An 18,090-nucleotide genomic window follows, 5' to 3' on the forward strand; every position below is an offset into this window, starting at 1 on the left:
AGGAAGGCCAATAGGATTAACATGCTAAGTCCAAGTTATTACAACATTGTGGTGCAAGAACTCGAGGAACTCAGCACTTTTTCCATGAAGAGATAGACCACGCAGCACTCAGACACTCACCGTCCCAAGATCCTCCGTGATTGGAACCAGCTACCACCATCATGCACTGTGACCTCTTCATTGAAATCATCAAAACACCTAAATCAGTTCTGATTCCCATATAGTTATGAACCTACAATGCTCCATGAGAACCTGGTTCATTCTCAGAGGAAGAAGAACAAGAAGAAGAATCTCCATTCCATGAACCTAGCCGGTCACAAAAATATTTATAGCTGTCCAGGCTCTTATAAGCTTTCATAGCCTCCTTTGTGTAGTAGTTGGAAGTATTTACTGGATAAATGTACATATCATAGGTCAGGACGTTGCTTCGCATTAGCGTACTTTTCCATAGGGGGTCAACGAGTTTCCAGGCAAGCTGTATAGGGATCTGAGACCCCAGCAACTTTTAATTTCTGGATGTTCCGGTGCCCGCCTTGCTTATCTAAATGACTAACAACATTAAATAAGCTACAGCCCAGCCCCTTCCAGTTACAGATATTTCTTCAGACATTTTGAGTGATCAAGATTATTTATAACATGGATGACTGGATGATCTACAAAATGGTGGACCCAACTTGTGGTGCCGTCACCAGCTTAATATATATATATATATATATATATATATATATATATATATATATATATATATATATATATATATATATATATATATATATATATATATATATATACACACACACATAATTGATGGGGATTTTTTTTTTCGTTCTTATTATATTTACTTATATTGTCAAAACGAATAATAAAAAAGTTGGAGTGTCTTGGACTACTGGGAGTAGCTGGTTCCGAGAATGTTTTCAATGCTCCTGTGTCATCATAGGTCAACTGAGCATGAACTCTCCAGTCAAATAAGTAATGACACAAGTACCTTATATGTATTCCTCTGTTTCCTGCACTGGGGGTTCATTGGGAGAGGTTGAAATTGTGGAGGTTTGTTTGTAAGTGTCTGCACACTGTTCAGGTTTGTCCTGGACGGTCACTTCTTCTGTCCTTACTGGCTCTTCAAACGAAAGAGCTGCCAAATCATTACAAACATCAATATAATGGCCTAGGTTTGGGCTGAGGTTGAGAAGCGCATCCCAAGCAAAAGTTGACGGTAAAACTGTGGTAAAACGTTCAGCCTTTCGAGCCTTTCGAAGGCGATGGGCTGAAATAAGACGTGGACGGCTTTTGCTGCTGTCTTCGTCATCATCATCGTCATCCTCATCATCGTCATCGTTCGCATCAGCACCATCCGATTCAGCAAGCTGGGCCAGCGGTGTTCGAAGAGGTCGCTCGGTTGGTCGCTCAGTTTCAAACTCGGAGCAAGTGAAGGAATCATGAGATTCGCTCTCAGAGCCAGAGCTCTCAGAACCAAATGCCCGTGCAACTCCATAACTTCTGTGAGTAGGTCGGCCACCTTCTCTAGCTGCTCCTTCCTCGGATGAACTGCAAGCTTCAACTGTACTTGCTTGGCTCGGACGAACTCGGCGACGGCGACCTGCACTGTTTAGCCGCTCAACCTCTGCCAGTGAGAGCCCCACCGGAGGCCCTAGTGGGCCTACTGGGCTGACTGCTCTCATATCACAGGGCCTCATGCCTGCACTCATGGTTGTAACCCCAGTGCTACTATGCAAGCAGCTGGGGATGGACTGAGAAGCAGCGTAATTAGGGCAGATGTCCAAGCCAGTGCATGGCAAACGTCCAGAAGCAGCAGATGATAAAGTTGGGTAAGCATGGTGGTGGTGGTGATGGTGAAGAAGGCTAGGTCCAGGTGGAATATACGACGTGACAGGCGGCAATGGGGAAGGGCCTCGTAGTGCAGTGCGTGGTCTAAATCGCCGGTAGTGGCTAATGACATCGGCATCTGAGGGTGCTATGCTGCTTGCAGCTTCTAAGTCATAATGTTCCGGGGTAGGACTCCCCGACCACCCCAGAGGCCCACCTCGACTTGGATCGGCCTCACCAGCACTCTCACCGATGTCAGTTTCATCGACAATAAGGTACGGTGCATCTCCTTCTATTATGTCTGGTTTAGCCATACCATCAGGTGCCCTGCTTCCAGGAACAGCACTATAAGCATCAAGGGAACTTCCTTCGGGTCCAATCTTGTGGCCTTTTTTACTGTTCGAAATTCCTTCTTTGTGTCCCAACTTATTCGTTCCAAGTCCACCTGCGAATGCTGTTCCGCTGGGTGCTCCAGCTGTCCCTGAATGCCCTTCAGCCTCAGCCTGTTTGTGACGTCTGCGATGCATACAGGCAGCTATAACAGCCATCAGCAACAGCAACAATCCCAGCGCACAAGCTGCAAGCACCAAAACCCAAAATGGCATGCTGCCAGACATTGGACCAATGCCAGGTTCAAGCAAAACACACTGGAAGATCTCTCCATAAGCTTGACATTGAGTTGCTGCTGGGCATTGAGCTGCGAGGCAAATTATAGGTGTTCCACAGAGAGGCCCGGCATGACTTGAAGGGCAACGGCAGGTGAAGGTGTTAGAAGGTTGGGGTTCACATCGGCCTCCATTTTTACAAGGGCTCGATGAGCAAGCCCCTGGAAGTTCACATTCACGGATGAGCCAACGGTCAACACAAAGGAGGCCAGGCACACAGGCCGGATGGCCAGGTCCACAAAGATCTGGACCACTGCAGCCTAACGTTGGCTGCTGGCTACCAAATGCCTTCAAGATGACTGCAGGATGATCACCAGAGAAAGGTAGAACCAGGCCATTGTAGCGCACACTGTGGATACAGCCTTGGTAACCTAGAAGCAGAGAAAATGTAGCACTTACATGTTGGCAAATTGTTGAGATCATTGAGGGGTGGAATGTGTTCAAACAATCATCATATTATTATGAATGTAGGCCCATAGCTCCCCAGCATTGACCAGTTTTAACAACACACCTGGCCCGAGTCCAAGACCACCTGAAGGTGCACCTCCAATTCCGAGCTGTGTGGAGCCGCTGCCACCAAAGTTTTCCGGACTGTGGTCTAGATCCCTCCACATTGTTTTTCCATTCAGGATTGCACGTAATCCTCCACGGCCCACTCGCTCCAACCTGATTGTATGCCAAGTTCCATCGTCCACCACTTTCTCGGCTATACGGCGTTTTGCCCGGACACTACGCCCAGTCATCCAGATGTATACAAGCTGGCCAGCCTCCACCTGTTAATGGAACCAAAATACTTCATTTGTTAATGTATATCACGTGGTAACTATGTTATGCTGCCATCTATAATATACAATGAAATTCAACTAAAAAATTAGCATTTGGTGACGTTTTACCTCCAGTCTTATGCAGGCACTTTACTTCAAAAACAATAATGAACACCTGAGATATATGTTGGTGTAATGTTGTATTTTTATATTCCTGCTGTTTCCTACACCACATCTGTAATGTGCATAGACACTATCAATGGCAAAGACTTCATGTCTTCTTCCACCAAAATGCAATATTCCTTGTCTGTTTTTTTCCAACAGGTTGAGTTGTTGTGAGCCGACATCGAAGGCAGAATTCCTTACCTGCAAACCTGTCAGCTGACTTACAATCCTGAGCAAACAAATGAAATCCATAATCATATCTGACATTTCCATCTCTCTTCTTTCACTGTCTAGTTGTGGAGCCCCGTTTTGGCTTGCGAAGATCAGGTATAATGGTTCGGTCTCAGCTGGAATTAACCTGAGGCCTGAAGTATCAAGCAAATGGCCAAAGCAGTCTTTGTGAACATATCGGGTGTTTTGGGCAGTCTGGCATCTCGTCCTGCCTCTTAAACTCTCCGCTCATGACAACCAAAGAACTTTGCACACCTAACTCGATCACTCAGTTTCTTTAATTTCAAGCAAACTCCACCGAGTCTGGTCGTTTGGTGTTTCAAAACAAACCGAGTCATACAAAAGACTTTTAAAAATGGTACGTGCTGCTTCCTTGTTTGACCTTCAGCATTTAAAAGGATAAGAGCACAGACAATCTCCATAGGTCCACAGCTGAGTGCAGTTAAGAAGGCGGAGCCATTGTTGTGACATTGTTGGTACCAGAGTGCCTCGGAAAGTGACGGCATTTCCCCTCAAACTCAATGACTGTGTTTGTCTCGTCTAATAGTCCTGTGTTGTGTCTCATATATTTTTCTGCATGTTCATGGGTGTGAGATGTGTGTGCGGCACCTCTGCTACGTACCTTGTATCCTGTAAAAAAATTAAAATAAAATAGCATCTTCTCCTCCCTTTTAATTACATTGAGGTTTGAACCATCGAGGGCAGTACTTTTTTTTTGTATACAAGATCGAGGCTCGTGTAAGAGCTAACATCAATCACAAAAAGACAAACTGTCACATAAAACATAAGATAAAGGGAGCAGGAGACAAGATGGGGAGAGAGAGGGAAGCACGCAAGTACAACATTTGAGAACAGGGACATCGGGAGATCTGTGGTAGGGAGAGGGCTTGGGGAGAGGATGCGTGCGAAGGGGGGGGGGGGGGGGGGGGGCCGTGGGAGAAGTATAAAACACATGGACACTGCTAGGACTTCCAGGAAAGAAGTCGGAATTTCAAAAAAGTGGATCTGGGGTGAATTAACGGGGGTAGAAAAGATCAAGGTTTTGGATGGGGGAAGATAAGAGATGGTGGTGAACAGCTGTTTTAAAGACCTGGATGGAGGAGTGGGATTGAAGAGTGAGGGAGTTTGTTCCAGAGGTGGGAGAAAAGAGGAATGAAAGAGTGAAGGTGAATAGAGTCTTGATTTTGGCAGTTTAACCATAAGATGGTTGCTGGCAGATCTTGTGCGACCTGTAGAAATATTTGGGGGACAGAGCACAGACAGAGCTGGGGGAGCAAGGCTGGAGAAGAGTCGGCAGAAGACAGAAAGACCACCAACCTGCCTGGGTTGAGTGAGTGAAAGGCCTTCGGAGTTCGCTTCATACTTTGGGAGCAACCAGTCTATGTTTCTATAAATCATCTCACCACCTCCCATGAAAACTCTTTATAAAATGGCTGAATGATTCCAGCCTGTTCCAGTAAGAGGCTGCAGCTGCATCCATATCAACAAGTTTAAAGATCAGAAGTTTGACTGACAGCTGGACCACAACATTAAACTGAGAAAAGTCTCAAAAATCCTGTCTCTATCAGTCTAAAAATAACTAATATGTTTAACCTTCTATCACCTTCCTCAATGAACCTGCAAGCAATATAAGAACGGCTATCCAATGAGCTCCAGACCCTCAGCATCAAATTGGAATCCTGTCTGGCAGATTACGTTTCTTCTTATAATGCGGAACAGGCACACTGTTCTTGCTCGGTAACCTGAAAACATCTCAGCATACAAAGAGAGCATCCATTCAAATAATGACGGGGTATAACTCTCCACTGTACAAGTGTTATTGGAGCTTCCGAATTCGCTTAATCTAGCTTTGAGTATCATCAAGATCAACCATCAACAGGCAAAGATGTTTGGCTTCTTCTCCATCATCACAGAGTGGTCTGTGGCCTATCACGCCTTGCCTTCAATAAACAGCTCATGTGGTTTCTCTGTACCAGGTCAGGACGAGCTGCACAACAACAAGACGTTATCATTCATGGATTTCCTGCAGGAGCTTGTTGCAAGGTATTCTCAAGTCAATGTCGCCTTGTTAGACCAACGTCATCCAAGCCTGGATTGAACCGTGTTTGATCACCCCGGGTTGGCTGCTCTGACGTATCATGGTTTGGACTTTGGTCTCAGCCCTAACACATAGCGGTAACGTGGGCATTTGCCAACATGGTGGTTGAGAAAAAGCATCAGCCTTAATCTGTATTGTGGAAACCTACACGAGGCTTGTTAACTTGCCGAGCACATCATTCCATGAAGACTGGAAAGATAGATTGTGCTTTACTCTCTTTTGGTTTGTCTTATTGTGACTTTGATTCCTGATGAAACTGGATCAAACCACTAAATATCATCCTGGAAATTTGCAGGTATGGTGTTTCATCATATACCTTGCTATAAATTCAGAGGAGACATTTACAACAAGCATTCTGAGTATTGCGCTGCAATACGTGTCCCCTACCAAAGTTCAAAGTGCCATAACTTTGTCAAAAATGATCGAATATGCAAATTTATGCACGCTTGATGCTGGTTTTCAAACTTGATCTGAGGTATGCTGAGACACATGTGTGTCACGCCTCGCCTCATTGATAAGCCCCCAGGGTCGCTCCGTGGAGCGGCCTGCACGTATTGCACTGTGTGAATTATATAAATTATTACCAACTCATGGTCTGAGGTACTAGCGATTCAAGAGATATCCATTTTAAAAATATTTTCGTTTAATTAACGATATCTGCCAAACCACGTGCCCTATCGCAAATTCCAAAAGGACATTTTAGTCGACTGACATGCTAAACAGATTTGTGAAGGTTCCCCTCGATTGGATCAAAAATGAGGGAGGGGCTCGGTTTTAAAGGTTCATGCTGAAAAACGTCATAACTCTGAAACCATCAGTAATTTATTATATTTTCCGGTTCACGATCAATGATCGATGTGTATATATATGTTGCTCGGCTTGGCTCTGCCCCTCCGGAAAGCGTGCGCTGTGTCGCGCTGTTGACGTTCGCGAGACGATGCTGAGGACTCGCAGTGCGGCTTGAGGAGAACTCGAGAATTAACAAGAGATATCCATTTAAAAAAATATTTTCGTTTAATTAACGATATCTGCCAAACCACGTGCCCTATCGCAAATTCCAAAAGGACATTTTAGTGCTGAACAGATCTGTGAAGTTTCCCCTCGATTGGATCAAAAATGAGGGAGGGGCTCGGTTTTAAAGGTTCATGCTGAAAAACGTCATAACTCTGAAACCATCAGTAATTTATTATATTTTCCGGTTCACGATCAATGATCGATGTGTACATATATGTTGCTCAGCTTGGCTCCGCCCCTCCCGAAAGCGCGTGCTGTGTCGCGATGTTGACGTTCGCGAGACGAGGCTGAGGACGCGCAGTGCAGCTTGAGGAGAACTCTAGAATAAACAAGAGATATCCATTTTTAAAAAATATTTTCGTTTAATTAACGATATCTGCCAAACCACGTGCCCTATCGCAAATTCCAAAAGGACATTTTAGTGCTGAACAGATCTGTGAAGTTTCCCCTCGATTGGAAAAAAAATGAGGGAGGAGCTCGGTTTTAAAGGTTCATGCTTAAAAACGTCATAACTCTGAAACCATGTGATGCATGACGTCATGCTCGCCGACTTTTTTGTTCGTCATGGGTATGCGATTCTGCCTGCAAAGTTTGGCCTCGATCTGTTCAGCCGTTGCAGAGAAAAAGGGGTTTTCGTGTTTTCACGAAAAACAATATGGCGGCCGAACCACGTGACCTATGACGTCATAATTACCATTAAAATATTCTACAGACCGAGTCCCTCCTATGGTGAAAACTTGATCTCAATCGGTCCAATTATTGCAGAGAAATTGGTTTTTAAAGGAAATTAAAGCTTAAAATGGTACTGAGTTAAGGATCATCAGAATTATCAGAATTACCAAAGTTCAAAGTGCCATAACTTTGTCAAAAATGATCGAAACGTCGTGAAGTTCGAACTTGATCTGTATATTATCATGAGGAAACCATGTGCCAAGTTTGAAATCATTAGCATTAAGCGTTTAGAAAAAAAGTCCGGAAAACTGTTCTTTGCGTGACGGACTGACGGACTGACAGACTGACGGACTGACGGACTGGCGGACGGAGGGACGGCGTGCAAACCTATAGTCCCCTCCGGTGTACACCGGGACTAATAATACCTTTATCACTCACGTATGAACATGGAAACAAACCTGTTATTGGTACCACGGGCAAGATACAAATTACTACCCCAATGTGTTGGGAAGCCAAGAGATGGATGAAGCACACAAAAACACACACACACACACACACACACATATACACACACACACACACACACACACACACACACACACACACACACACACACACACAAAACAAACACCCACACAAACACACACCCACAAACACACACACACACACAGACACAAATACACACACACACAAACACACACACACACAAACACACACACACACACACACACACACACACACACAAACACACAAACACAAACACACATACAAACACACACAAACACACACACACACACACACACACACACACATACACACACACACCATTGTGTGAAGCACTCAGTATCATGTACTCTATTATTCAAAACAAATCAATGGTGGTTATAAATTTACTTACCGTCAAAGCTGTGAAGTTTTGCGTCTCAGCAATCCAAGCCAATACACCGTTCTCCGATCGTGTACGAAAAGTGACTTCAAATTCTCCAAAATTTCCTGGTGCTCTTGATCCCTCTGATTTGGAACTGACTTCCTGAAGTAGCTGCTGTCGTTTATAGGCTTCCGTCAGCACAAAGTCCAGACGGGAAGAACCGTCCAGAGAGAGAGCAGTGTGTTCCGATACTACTGCAGAAAGATATGAGGACAATAATCCAAATTTTGGTGTTTACTAGCATTTTTTAGAGAGCAGGCTGTTTACTGTTTACTGTTTATTAATAGCTGTTTACCCAACATACCTGCAAGTGGGATGCACTCACAACTATATGACATGTGTATAAGATAAGAGCGCCTTCTGAGATATAACTACATTCTACTATGTACTTCATTGATGTACCTATATTTTATTACCTAATTAATAGAAAAGCTGATGTCTTGCTGAGAGGGCGTAGCTTGCACCAAGTAAGAAAACCTAGTACACACATATATATATATATACAGTGGTACCTCGGCTTACGAGTTTAATCCGTTCCGTGACGGAGCTCGTAAGCCAAATCGCTCGTAAGTCAAAGCAAATTTTCCCATTCAAATGCATTGAAATGCTATTAATCCGTTCCAGCCTCAAAAAAAAAACACCAATTTTTTTTGTTAGGTGCTTTTAAATAACAAAAATGTACTTTATAAATAACAAATAATGTATAAACAAGCACGACCTCGTATATACTGTACATAATACAAGAGAATGTAAAGAAATAAACTGGTTTTATTAAGCAGAGGAGAAGAGCATGCCAGGTGAGGTGTGCGTGTTGTCGACTTGGCGAGGCAGTACGATCGTACTCCTTCTACGATATGTACGATTTTGAAGCAGAAGGAGTCCATAAAGGCTATAACGCCAGCCAAGGGCGTTACGATTATTTCAAAGCTCCGGACCTCTATCCATGAAGATATGGAGAAGTTGTTGTTTGTGTGGTTGAAGGAGAAGCAGCTCGCAGGAGATACCGTGACCGAGAGCATCATGTGTTTGAAAAGATTGAAACTCGGATATCGAGCACGGACCACGAGGTGTTTTTTCTTTTTTCTTAATCTCGGTTTCAGTGAACTTTTGCTCTGTGCTCACGTGTACTGTACCTGTACCTGTAATGGTACGTCAGAGGATGGCACCTGTTGTCATCATATTAAGTGCAAGATGTTCTGCATCGTAAGTTGGTACACCGTGGTCTTTCGGCGGTGTTTAAGCCGGCCGTCTTGGCTTCTGTCACCATTGGCATTGAGTCTTTCGATGTAGGTAGGTCGTTGTGTGCCGGTGCCTTGGCCGAATTACTTCATTGCTGCATTGTTAGCTCACCTGGTTTTTTATACCACATCTTTGGTTATCGGACCAGCGAATGACGTCATCTCCAAAGTATGGCTTATTCTCACTTGTCTTGGACGATCTTCTACTTCTAGCCTTCCACCGTGCATTTGGTGTCCACTGTACTTACTGTACAGTGCCTGGTAAAATTGATGTAATGGGTTTTTGACCGTCAACGCCATGAACCGCCATGAACCGTCAACGCCATGAACCGCTAACACTCAAAAGCCCATTTATCGCGCCTTATAAAGCAAAACGCAAACCGAAAGCCATGCCTCTCAAGCGAGGCGTGCTTCCGTGGTCACGTGATCCACAGGTGTAGCTCATTATACCCGCACGCGCGACACGCTTTGGCGGTCACGTGACCAGCCACTCTGGAGGCGGGGATCCCCGCCGATGACGTCACCGGCTGGAGCAAGGAGATTCCTCGCTCATGTATTTCGACGATTGCGTGTTTTATATCCAAGCAGAGATGCTTTCACGGCAAGATAACCACGTGACCGGAACCGGAAGCCACAACCGGAAAATTCAAAAAAATAAATTTTTTGAGCTCGTACATCGGATCTCGGCTCGTATCCCAAAGCAACAAACCGCCCGAGCGACGGCTCGTATCCCGAAAAACTCGTACGTTGGGGCACTCGTAAGCCGAGGTACCACTGTATTTGCGATTTTGCCATGAAGGCAAACCCCCTATAGTTAATTGCACGACAACGTGTAGCCTGCAGTAGTTAGTTATTAGCCGCGTCGCAGACGCTGCTCATAGAGTGCCCTCTGCTGTTGTTCTTCTTCCTCTTCTTCTTCTTCTTCTTCTTCTTCACCTTGTTCTTGCAGAGAAGACAAAACCTCAAAGCTCCACCCATTCTGGGAACCATAGCTCCGCCCATTCTGGGAGAGGCTTCATATAAACAAATATCCACCATTTTATTAACTCGCATAGCTTTGAGGCCTGTTTTGTAGGCCCGTGGTGTCTTCCTCTCTCACACAGTTTTATTTCAAATCAAATTCGATATATCATTTCATTTTTCACAGTCGCTAACATAGTTTTAGACTCGGTTGAAAAAAAACGGGAAGAAAATCCGATGAAAGTTGCCCTTTATAGAACGAAATGAATTCTCAAAGGCCTGTAACTTCAAGTCCATTGAGATTTTTTTTTTTTAAATCGCGGCATCATCAGTCATACACCGCCTGAAATAAGAGACGGGAAAATGCCGAGATATATATATTTTGTTTAAATCGCGGCATGGTCAGTCATACACCGCCCGAAATAAGAGACGGGAAAATGCCGAGATATATATATTTTGTTTAAATCGCGGCATGGTCAGTCATACACCGCCCGAAATAACAGACGGGAAAATGCCGAGATATATTAAAAATTCGTCCATTTGATGACAATCGTCACGATGAAATATTTAATTTATACGTCGTCACAATAATGTGGAGAGAGGAGCATTGCTTCGTTCACGTGTCGCTAACACGAGAAATTGCCGAGATATATTTTTTTACAATCACGGCATGGTCAGTCATACACCGCCTGAAATAACAGATGGGAAAATGCCGAGATATATAAAAAATTCGTCCATTTGATGACAATCGTCACGATGAAATATTTCATTTAGACGTCGTCACAATAATGTGGAGAGAGGAGCATAGCTTTGTTCACGTGTCGCCACACACGGGAAATTGCCGAGATATATTTTTTTTAAATCGCGGCATGGTCAGTCATACACCGCCTAAAATAACAGACGGGAAAATGCCGAGATATATCAAAAATTCGTCGCCACACACGGGAAATTGCCGAGATATATTTTCACTTTGCACAAAAATAACATCAAGTAATCGAATCAATAGGAATGTCCTGTGCCTATAACATCGACGTTATGGGCACAGCTGCATCTAGGCATTGTGTAACATCGACGTGGCTTTTGTTTTAATTAAAACTTTTTGTACTTGTTTCTTATTGAATGTAAAGATTAGCCCTTTCCCATTGTGTTGTAATAAAGACCAAATATGCATTGAGTGTAGGCAGGATTTCAAAACCTTCGAGTGGTTAACGGAAGCCATTACTAATGTGCAAGAAGGCGTGGCCAAAATTGAAGCCCACGTGACCAATGAGGAGGCAGAAACACGTAGCCAGGATGCGGCAAACCTCAGCCAATGGGAGGCTGTGGAACATTTTCAAGACGTGGGCAGGTCTGATAAAACCCCCGTCGAGCGCATTTTTGACCCTCTTGGATTTTGTCTCGTGGACGACACCCCTCTTGATTTTCGCTTCATCGACGACCTCACTTGCCTTTCGCCTCGCCGACAAGATTATTGTGCCTTTGTCCTTCGCCAACACTCCTCTCATGCTTGTTGCGTCGATGCCCGACACCCATCGCTCTTCGCCGATCTCTCGCTCTGATCCGGTGGACCTGTAAGCGTTGGCCCCTTCCGCGACCCATCTTGAAGCTGGTCGTCCCACATGCGCTGAATCTAGCTCAACCTGCGCTGAAGTTTGTCCGTGCCGACTTCGAGGCGGCGGTTCGTCCTTCGGACCTGACCTCGTCCAGGTTGCACGTGAGGACCGAACTGCGCACACCAGACCACGTGGCCAATTGCGAGGCAATCCCAGCACGTACATCGGTACAACAATAACCAGAGCGTTATTGCCTGAGTGAGTGTGAGTGTGAAGGCGCCAGTGGGGTTTATAGTAGGTAAGACTTGATAACCTGTATCTTTTGTCTGTTTATCTGTGCCTTCAAAATAAAAGGCTGTACATTTGGTTACTTTCCAACCTGTTCGGATACGTCTTTTCTCCATTGGCCTAGCATCATCCGAGACCGTATTTGGTGAATCAGGTTCGTAAATCACGTAAGGTAAGGCCGCTTTCCACACCGTGCAAATCCGCTCGGCACGCAATTGCATAAGGTGTGTGAAAGCGAGGGTTCGATCCCCGGTTTCTCCGGTCACGTGTCTTGAAGGTATTTGGGAATATTTGACCAGAAAACTCTTCGGCGCGTGGCTGGGAGATTGGCGATCAGAATTGCTTAGCAATCCGTCAATCACGAGTTTAGTAGTCGTGGAGGGCGGCCTCAGTGGAACCGGAGTTTGAGGGGGAGCGGGGCATAAACCCCCCTTAGTACATCGACGAACCCGGGATCTGCAACAATACATATAAAAATAAATAAATATATTTAACTAAAGAAGCACACTGACCCCATGACATGACGCTGACGTCATGTGCATAAATTATACCAACACATCACCTCCAAACTAGGAGGCATCCGCGTGGTACTCAAGTCTTTGCAGACTGAGATTAAAGCTCTATGGTCACAAATAGACAAAGGCAGAGATGTCGATGTAGATTTCGCCCTTGTTATGTGCTTTATGAAGCCTGCCTTTTTTATAATAAAAAAAAGTTTTAAAAATCAAACATTTAAACAGCCTTGGACGTGCACCTTGAACCCACGGCCAAGGCACACCGTGGATCAAGACTGTCCCATTGGCATACACATGCACCTCAACCCAAAGGCTGAAGCACATGGTCAATCAAAACACATGCATCCTGACCCCGAAGGGCCAGAATGTATGGTCATACAATTGGACCCCTCCTCCATAGGAGTGAGTCCCCATGATTTCAACACCATGCTGTCCCGACGAGGGCTTATTTTTCCCTCATCAGGACTGTAAGGTAAGGGCAGGTCCTCCTATGCAATACTGCAAATTGTTTATTTGTGACCAATCTAAGCCGCTAATAAACACAAGTTGAACCCCCCTAACATGACTGGCAAGCAAGGCACAGATTGAGTCTCACCCCAGCAATTGCTGCAAAACCTGTTAGCAACAAGTGTAACCTGCCAGGCTGACACATTGTCTCTGCCCTGCTCATCAACAATTAGGAAGTTTGCAGTCATGAATGTCATAAGCCTAGTGTGCTTCTTTAGTTAAACTTAATATTATAATTTAACTGAATAATCCTTAGCCGAGTGCCAGTTATTTACATATCTATATATATACACATACATACATATTTTGTTATTTACATTTTCCAAAGATAACTTACAGGGTAATGAAGCTATAGTTACCTAGTTTTTTCAAAATTAACATTATAAGAAGAGGTCTTGGAGCACCCCGCTTAGCAGCTGCGAGGACAAGACAATGTGTGTAGAGAGCCCTCTCTCACCATATAAGTCCTGAGTCCTTCTTCTTCTTCTTCAACCACAACTTATTTAATTTGTTTTTTTCCCCATTGTGTGCTTTCTTTCCTTTGTTCGCGATCATGTGCTCTCAGGATAATGACGCAACGGAGGTGGTTTTTGAGATGCTTGATTGGCACCTCCAGAGAAACGAGATTATTGTTTGAGAAGAAGGCATTCCACAACTTTGGCACGCAAACACGATTAATTAATTGATTAGTAATAGCAAAGTACGGCTAGCCATGTACTCTCGCCTCCTCGCTCAGGTATTCCATATATGAGAATGATTCTATATACTGAATATGAAATTTTCCCAGACATATGATATATATCAATTTAATTATTTTCCCACATATATCAATTTAATTATTCAATCCTGTTCATTAATGTAATTACTTCACTACGCCCCCAGTGGTGTTTATAATAGAGGACATGGATTTGTCCCCCCCATTAGAGGAAGACCCTCTCGTGTTCAGGCCGTTGGTCCTCCTATGGTTGGCAGCGAATGCCCCGGATGCATTGACGGAAAGAGAGTGGCAATCATATGTGTGGGAAAATTGCATGCTCAGTCAGGGTTGCCCAGATAGCTCAGGTGGCAGAGCACTGGTACCATTTCCCAGAGCACCTGGGTTCGATTCCTGGTCTGGGCATGTAATTTCCCCACATATAGCAATTTAATTATTTAATCCTGTTCATGAATCTAATTGCTTCACTATGCCCCCAGTGGTGTTTATCATAGAGGACATGGATTTGTCCCCCCATTGGAGGACGATCCTCTTCTGTTCAGACCGTTGGTGCTCCTATGGTTGGCAGCGAGTGCCCCGGAAGCAGTGACAGAAAGAGAGTGGCAATCATATGTATGGGAAAATTGCATGCTCAGTCAAGGTCGCCCAGATAGCTCAGATTTGGCACGCAAACACGATTAATTAATTGATTCGTAATAGCAACGTACGGCTTGCCATGTACTCTCGCCTCCTCGCTCAGGTATTCTTTATATGAGCATGATTCTATATATTGAATATTAAATTTTCCCACACGTATGATATATATTTAAATTTAATTATTTTCCCATATATATCAATTTAATTATTTTCCCACATATATCAATTTAATTATTTTCCCATATATATCAATTTAATTATTTTCCCACATATATCAATTTAATTATTTTCCCATATATATCAATTTAATTATTTTCCCACATATATCAATTTAATTATTTTCCCATATATATCAATTTAATTATTTTCCCACATATATCAATTTAATTATTTTCCCATATATATCAATTTAATTATTTTCTCACATATATCAATTTAATTATTTTCCCATATATATCAATTTAATTATTTTCCCATATATATAAATTTAATTATTTTCCCACATATATCAATTTAATTATTTTCCCATATATATCAATTTAATTATTTTCCCACATATATCAATTTAATTATTCCTAATTCTGTTCATTAATCGAATTTCCTTCACTACGCCCCCAGTGGTGTTTATAATAGCGGACATGGATTTGTCTCCCCCCCCCCCCCATTCGAGGAAGACCCTCTCGTGTTCAGGCCGTTGGTGCTCCTATGGTTGGCAGCGAGTGCCCCCGATGCATTTACGGAAAGAGAGGTCCGGGTATGTCATCTTCCCACATATATCAATATAATTATTTTTAATCCTGTTCATTAATCTAAATGATAAATAAGAAAAGAAAGAAAGATGCAAAGCCAAGAACAGTCTATTCTTGAAAATTATGCATGCTCCAAGAAGCATTACATTTCAGGATATCTCGAGTTGCGAATAAAACCACAAAATACCTTGTTCACAAAATTTTCCAGTAAAGGCGTCTCGGCATTTGCAGTAGAACGATGACCACATATCCACACATGAGCCGCCATTCAGGCAAGGGCCAGACGCGCAAGGTTCCCGTGGGCTTGCACAGCTGCATGAGAATGTCGAGTTAAAGGGCAGAGGTGCAACTCTCCATCATACTCACACAGGGCCACTCCTCATCATGTACTCCAGGCCTGCTTGCTCTTTTCTCTCAAACATTAATACATCATCCGCACAGCAGTCCTCCCCCTACACCCCCTTCCCCTCACTGGAATGTCTAGCAGAACCTCTAACATGATCTTCCCGAAAATGTACTAACAAGCCTGAATGTAAAGCTCCAAAATTTACAACCATGACACTTGCGTAAGATCCAAATGTGAACCACACCTTGTGTGCACATTGTGAGAAGCAAGAGAACGCCTGGGCTGCAGGGGAACTCCATTCACAGAGACACCAGACAGGCAACCCACAAAGTCATGGCTCTCTAGTTGTCCCCTTGCCAGTCGGTCAAGTGCCTTGGGCCCCAGGCCTCCAACCCACACCCAAGCTCGTGAAGGCAAAGAGCTGAAGATGACAAAAATGCAGGCAACAATGAGGGCAGTTATTTGGAGTGGTGTGTGTTCAGGAAAGGAGGTTCTTTCGTAGATCAAAGGCTGTGACTTCCACTCCTCAACAACAACGAGCCCCTCTATGTTCTCTCTGTACCACGCATCCTTAACTCAAAATAATTCCAAATCAAACAAGTATTTCATACACTACACACCATGTTCATGCAATGATGCTTCTGCAAATATAATAAATATCATAGACACTTCAAATTTACTATCTCAACATCCTCTAAGATAACTCTTCATGGCTGTCTATTTCACGGTGACCATATCAAATTGCTAAACATCACCAGGTCATTCACTTTGTCAAAACAACACCAAGTGTGGGGTCATGAGGGCTCCATAACCATGGGCCAAGTTAAAAAGTCATACCTTCTTGCCTGTCATGAACCTAACTTTGGATTTATTGTTCAAAGACCAAATAGTATGACCAAAATAGGTGTGTTCACAAAAATAACCGTGAATATATGAGAGTGCGTCTGCTTTGAATATCTGCATATGCTTTATACTCAAACTAAACTTGTAAAAAACTGAAAAAACGTAAATTGTATTAACGAGCGTTCTCCATATTCTCAAAATAGAGGTTTGTTGAAAATTTGATGACAGAAGCCCAAATTATAAAAAATATTATGGAAGCGATTGTTTCTAATCCGGCCATCTTGCGCTGCACATTAGCGGGCAGGCTGATACAGCCAACTTGCGGTTATTGTGACTTTGCCCTTTGACATTTTGACCCAATTATTATTTTGTCTTAACTCTATATTCTTATGATAAAAATTTTATGACAAAAGCTCGAATAGTAAAAACGTTATGGTCTAGACAGACAGACAGTCATTATTCTTATGTTCCATTATTATTATCACTATCATTATGTACCATTATCATTATGTACCGTTATTAGGTTATTCCACAAAATAACCTCATGGAGAGGGTCCCGGTGTCCAGCCATCCTTCTGTACATACGTACATCCACTAAAATTTGACTAAAACATCTCATAAATAGGTCAAAACATCTAAAAACTAAAACATCATCTAAAACTAAAACATCAAAACATCAAACACTGAAACATCTCACAGGTCAAACATTTGACCACTTTTTTCTTTTTTTAACTTTTTTGGAAATACCGACTTTTTTCTGTTCCAGCAGTGTCCATGTTTTATACATTCCCACCCCCCCCCCCCCCCCCGCCTTCCAATGCCTCCTCCCCCCAAGCCCTCTCCCTCCCACAGATCTTCCATTGTCCCTGTTTTCTGCTGTTGTACTTGTGTGCTTCCCTCTCTCTCCCCATCTTGTCTCCCGCTCCCTTTTTTGTATGTTTTGTGTGTCCGTTTTCTTTTTTTGTGATTGATGTTAGCTCTTACACGAGCCTCGATCTTGTATACATCACAAACTACCTGATCGATATGGACCAAATTTGGTACAATGCATCAAGACATTAAGGTCTCATGGGGTTGTGCTCTACATCCGGATCAGCCCATTTAAAGAGAATAAAAGTGGGGTTTTGCCCCAAATATTAGTATTTAATTCAAAAATCTTCTTCTCAGAAACCGACAACTAGATCCAGCCCAAACTGGCCATGTGGCATTGTCACCGTGCCCTAACCTTAAGTTGTGCTCCCCATGGCCGTATCTCCCCTGGAAAGACGAGCGCACTCCCCTAATCCCTCATATTCACTAAAACATATCTTCTTCACAAACTACATGGACCAAATTAGGTACGATACATCAAAATATTACGTCTCTTGGGCTTGTGC

At 43.4% G+C, this 18,090-nt stretch overlaps 1 protein-coding gene across 1 annotated transcript in view; it reads right to left on the bottom strand.

Moving 5' to 3' along the window:
• Nucleotides 1–799: 799 nt before the first annotated feature.
• FAT4 (FAT atypical cadherin 4) overlaps nucleotides 800–18,090 on the bottom strand; it is a 144,372-nt gene continuing 127,081 nt past the window's right edge. The window contains exons 13-17 of the mRNA XM_068114588.2: nucleotides 16,116–16,292; nucleotides 15,713–15,837; nucleotides 8,335–8,558; nucleotides 3,004–3,265; nucleotides 800–2,863 (exon numbers count right to left, since the gene is read on the bottom strand). Coding sequence (XP_067970689.2) covers nucleotides 990–2,863; nucleotides 3,004–3,265; nucleotides 8,335–8,558; nucleotides 15,713–15,837; nucleotides 16,116–16,292 — 2,662 coding nt within the window. The 3' untranslated portion in view covers nucleotides 800–989. The remainder of the gene's footprint in view (nucleotides 2,864–3,003; nucleotides 3,266–8,334; nucleotides 8,559–15,712; nucleotides 15,838–16,115; nucleotides 16,293–18,090) is intronic.

Source organism: Myxine glutinosa, chromosome 4 (assembly GCF_964187855.1).
Source record: "Myxine glutinosa chromosome 4, kmMyxGlut1.1, whole genome shotgun sequence".
Lineage (NCBI taxonomy): Eukaryota > Metazoa > Chordata > Myxini > Myxiniformes > Myxinidae > Myxine > Myxine glutinosa.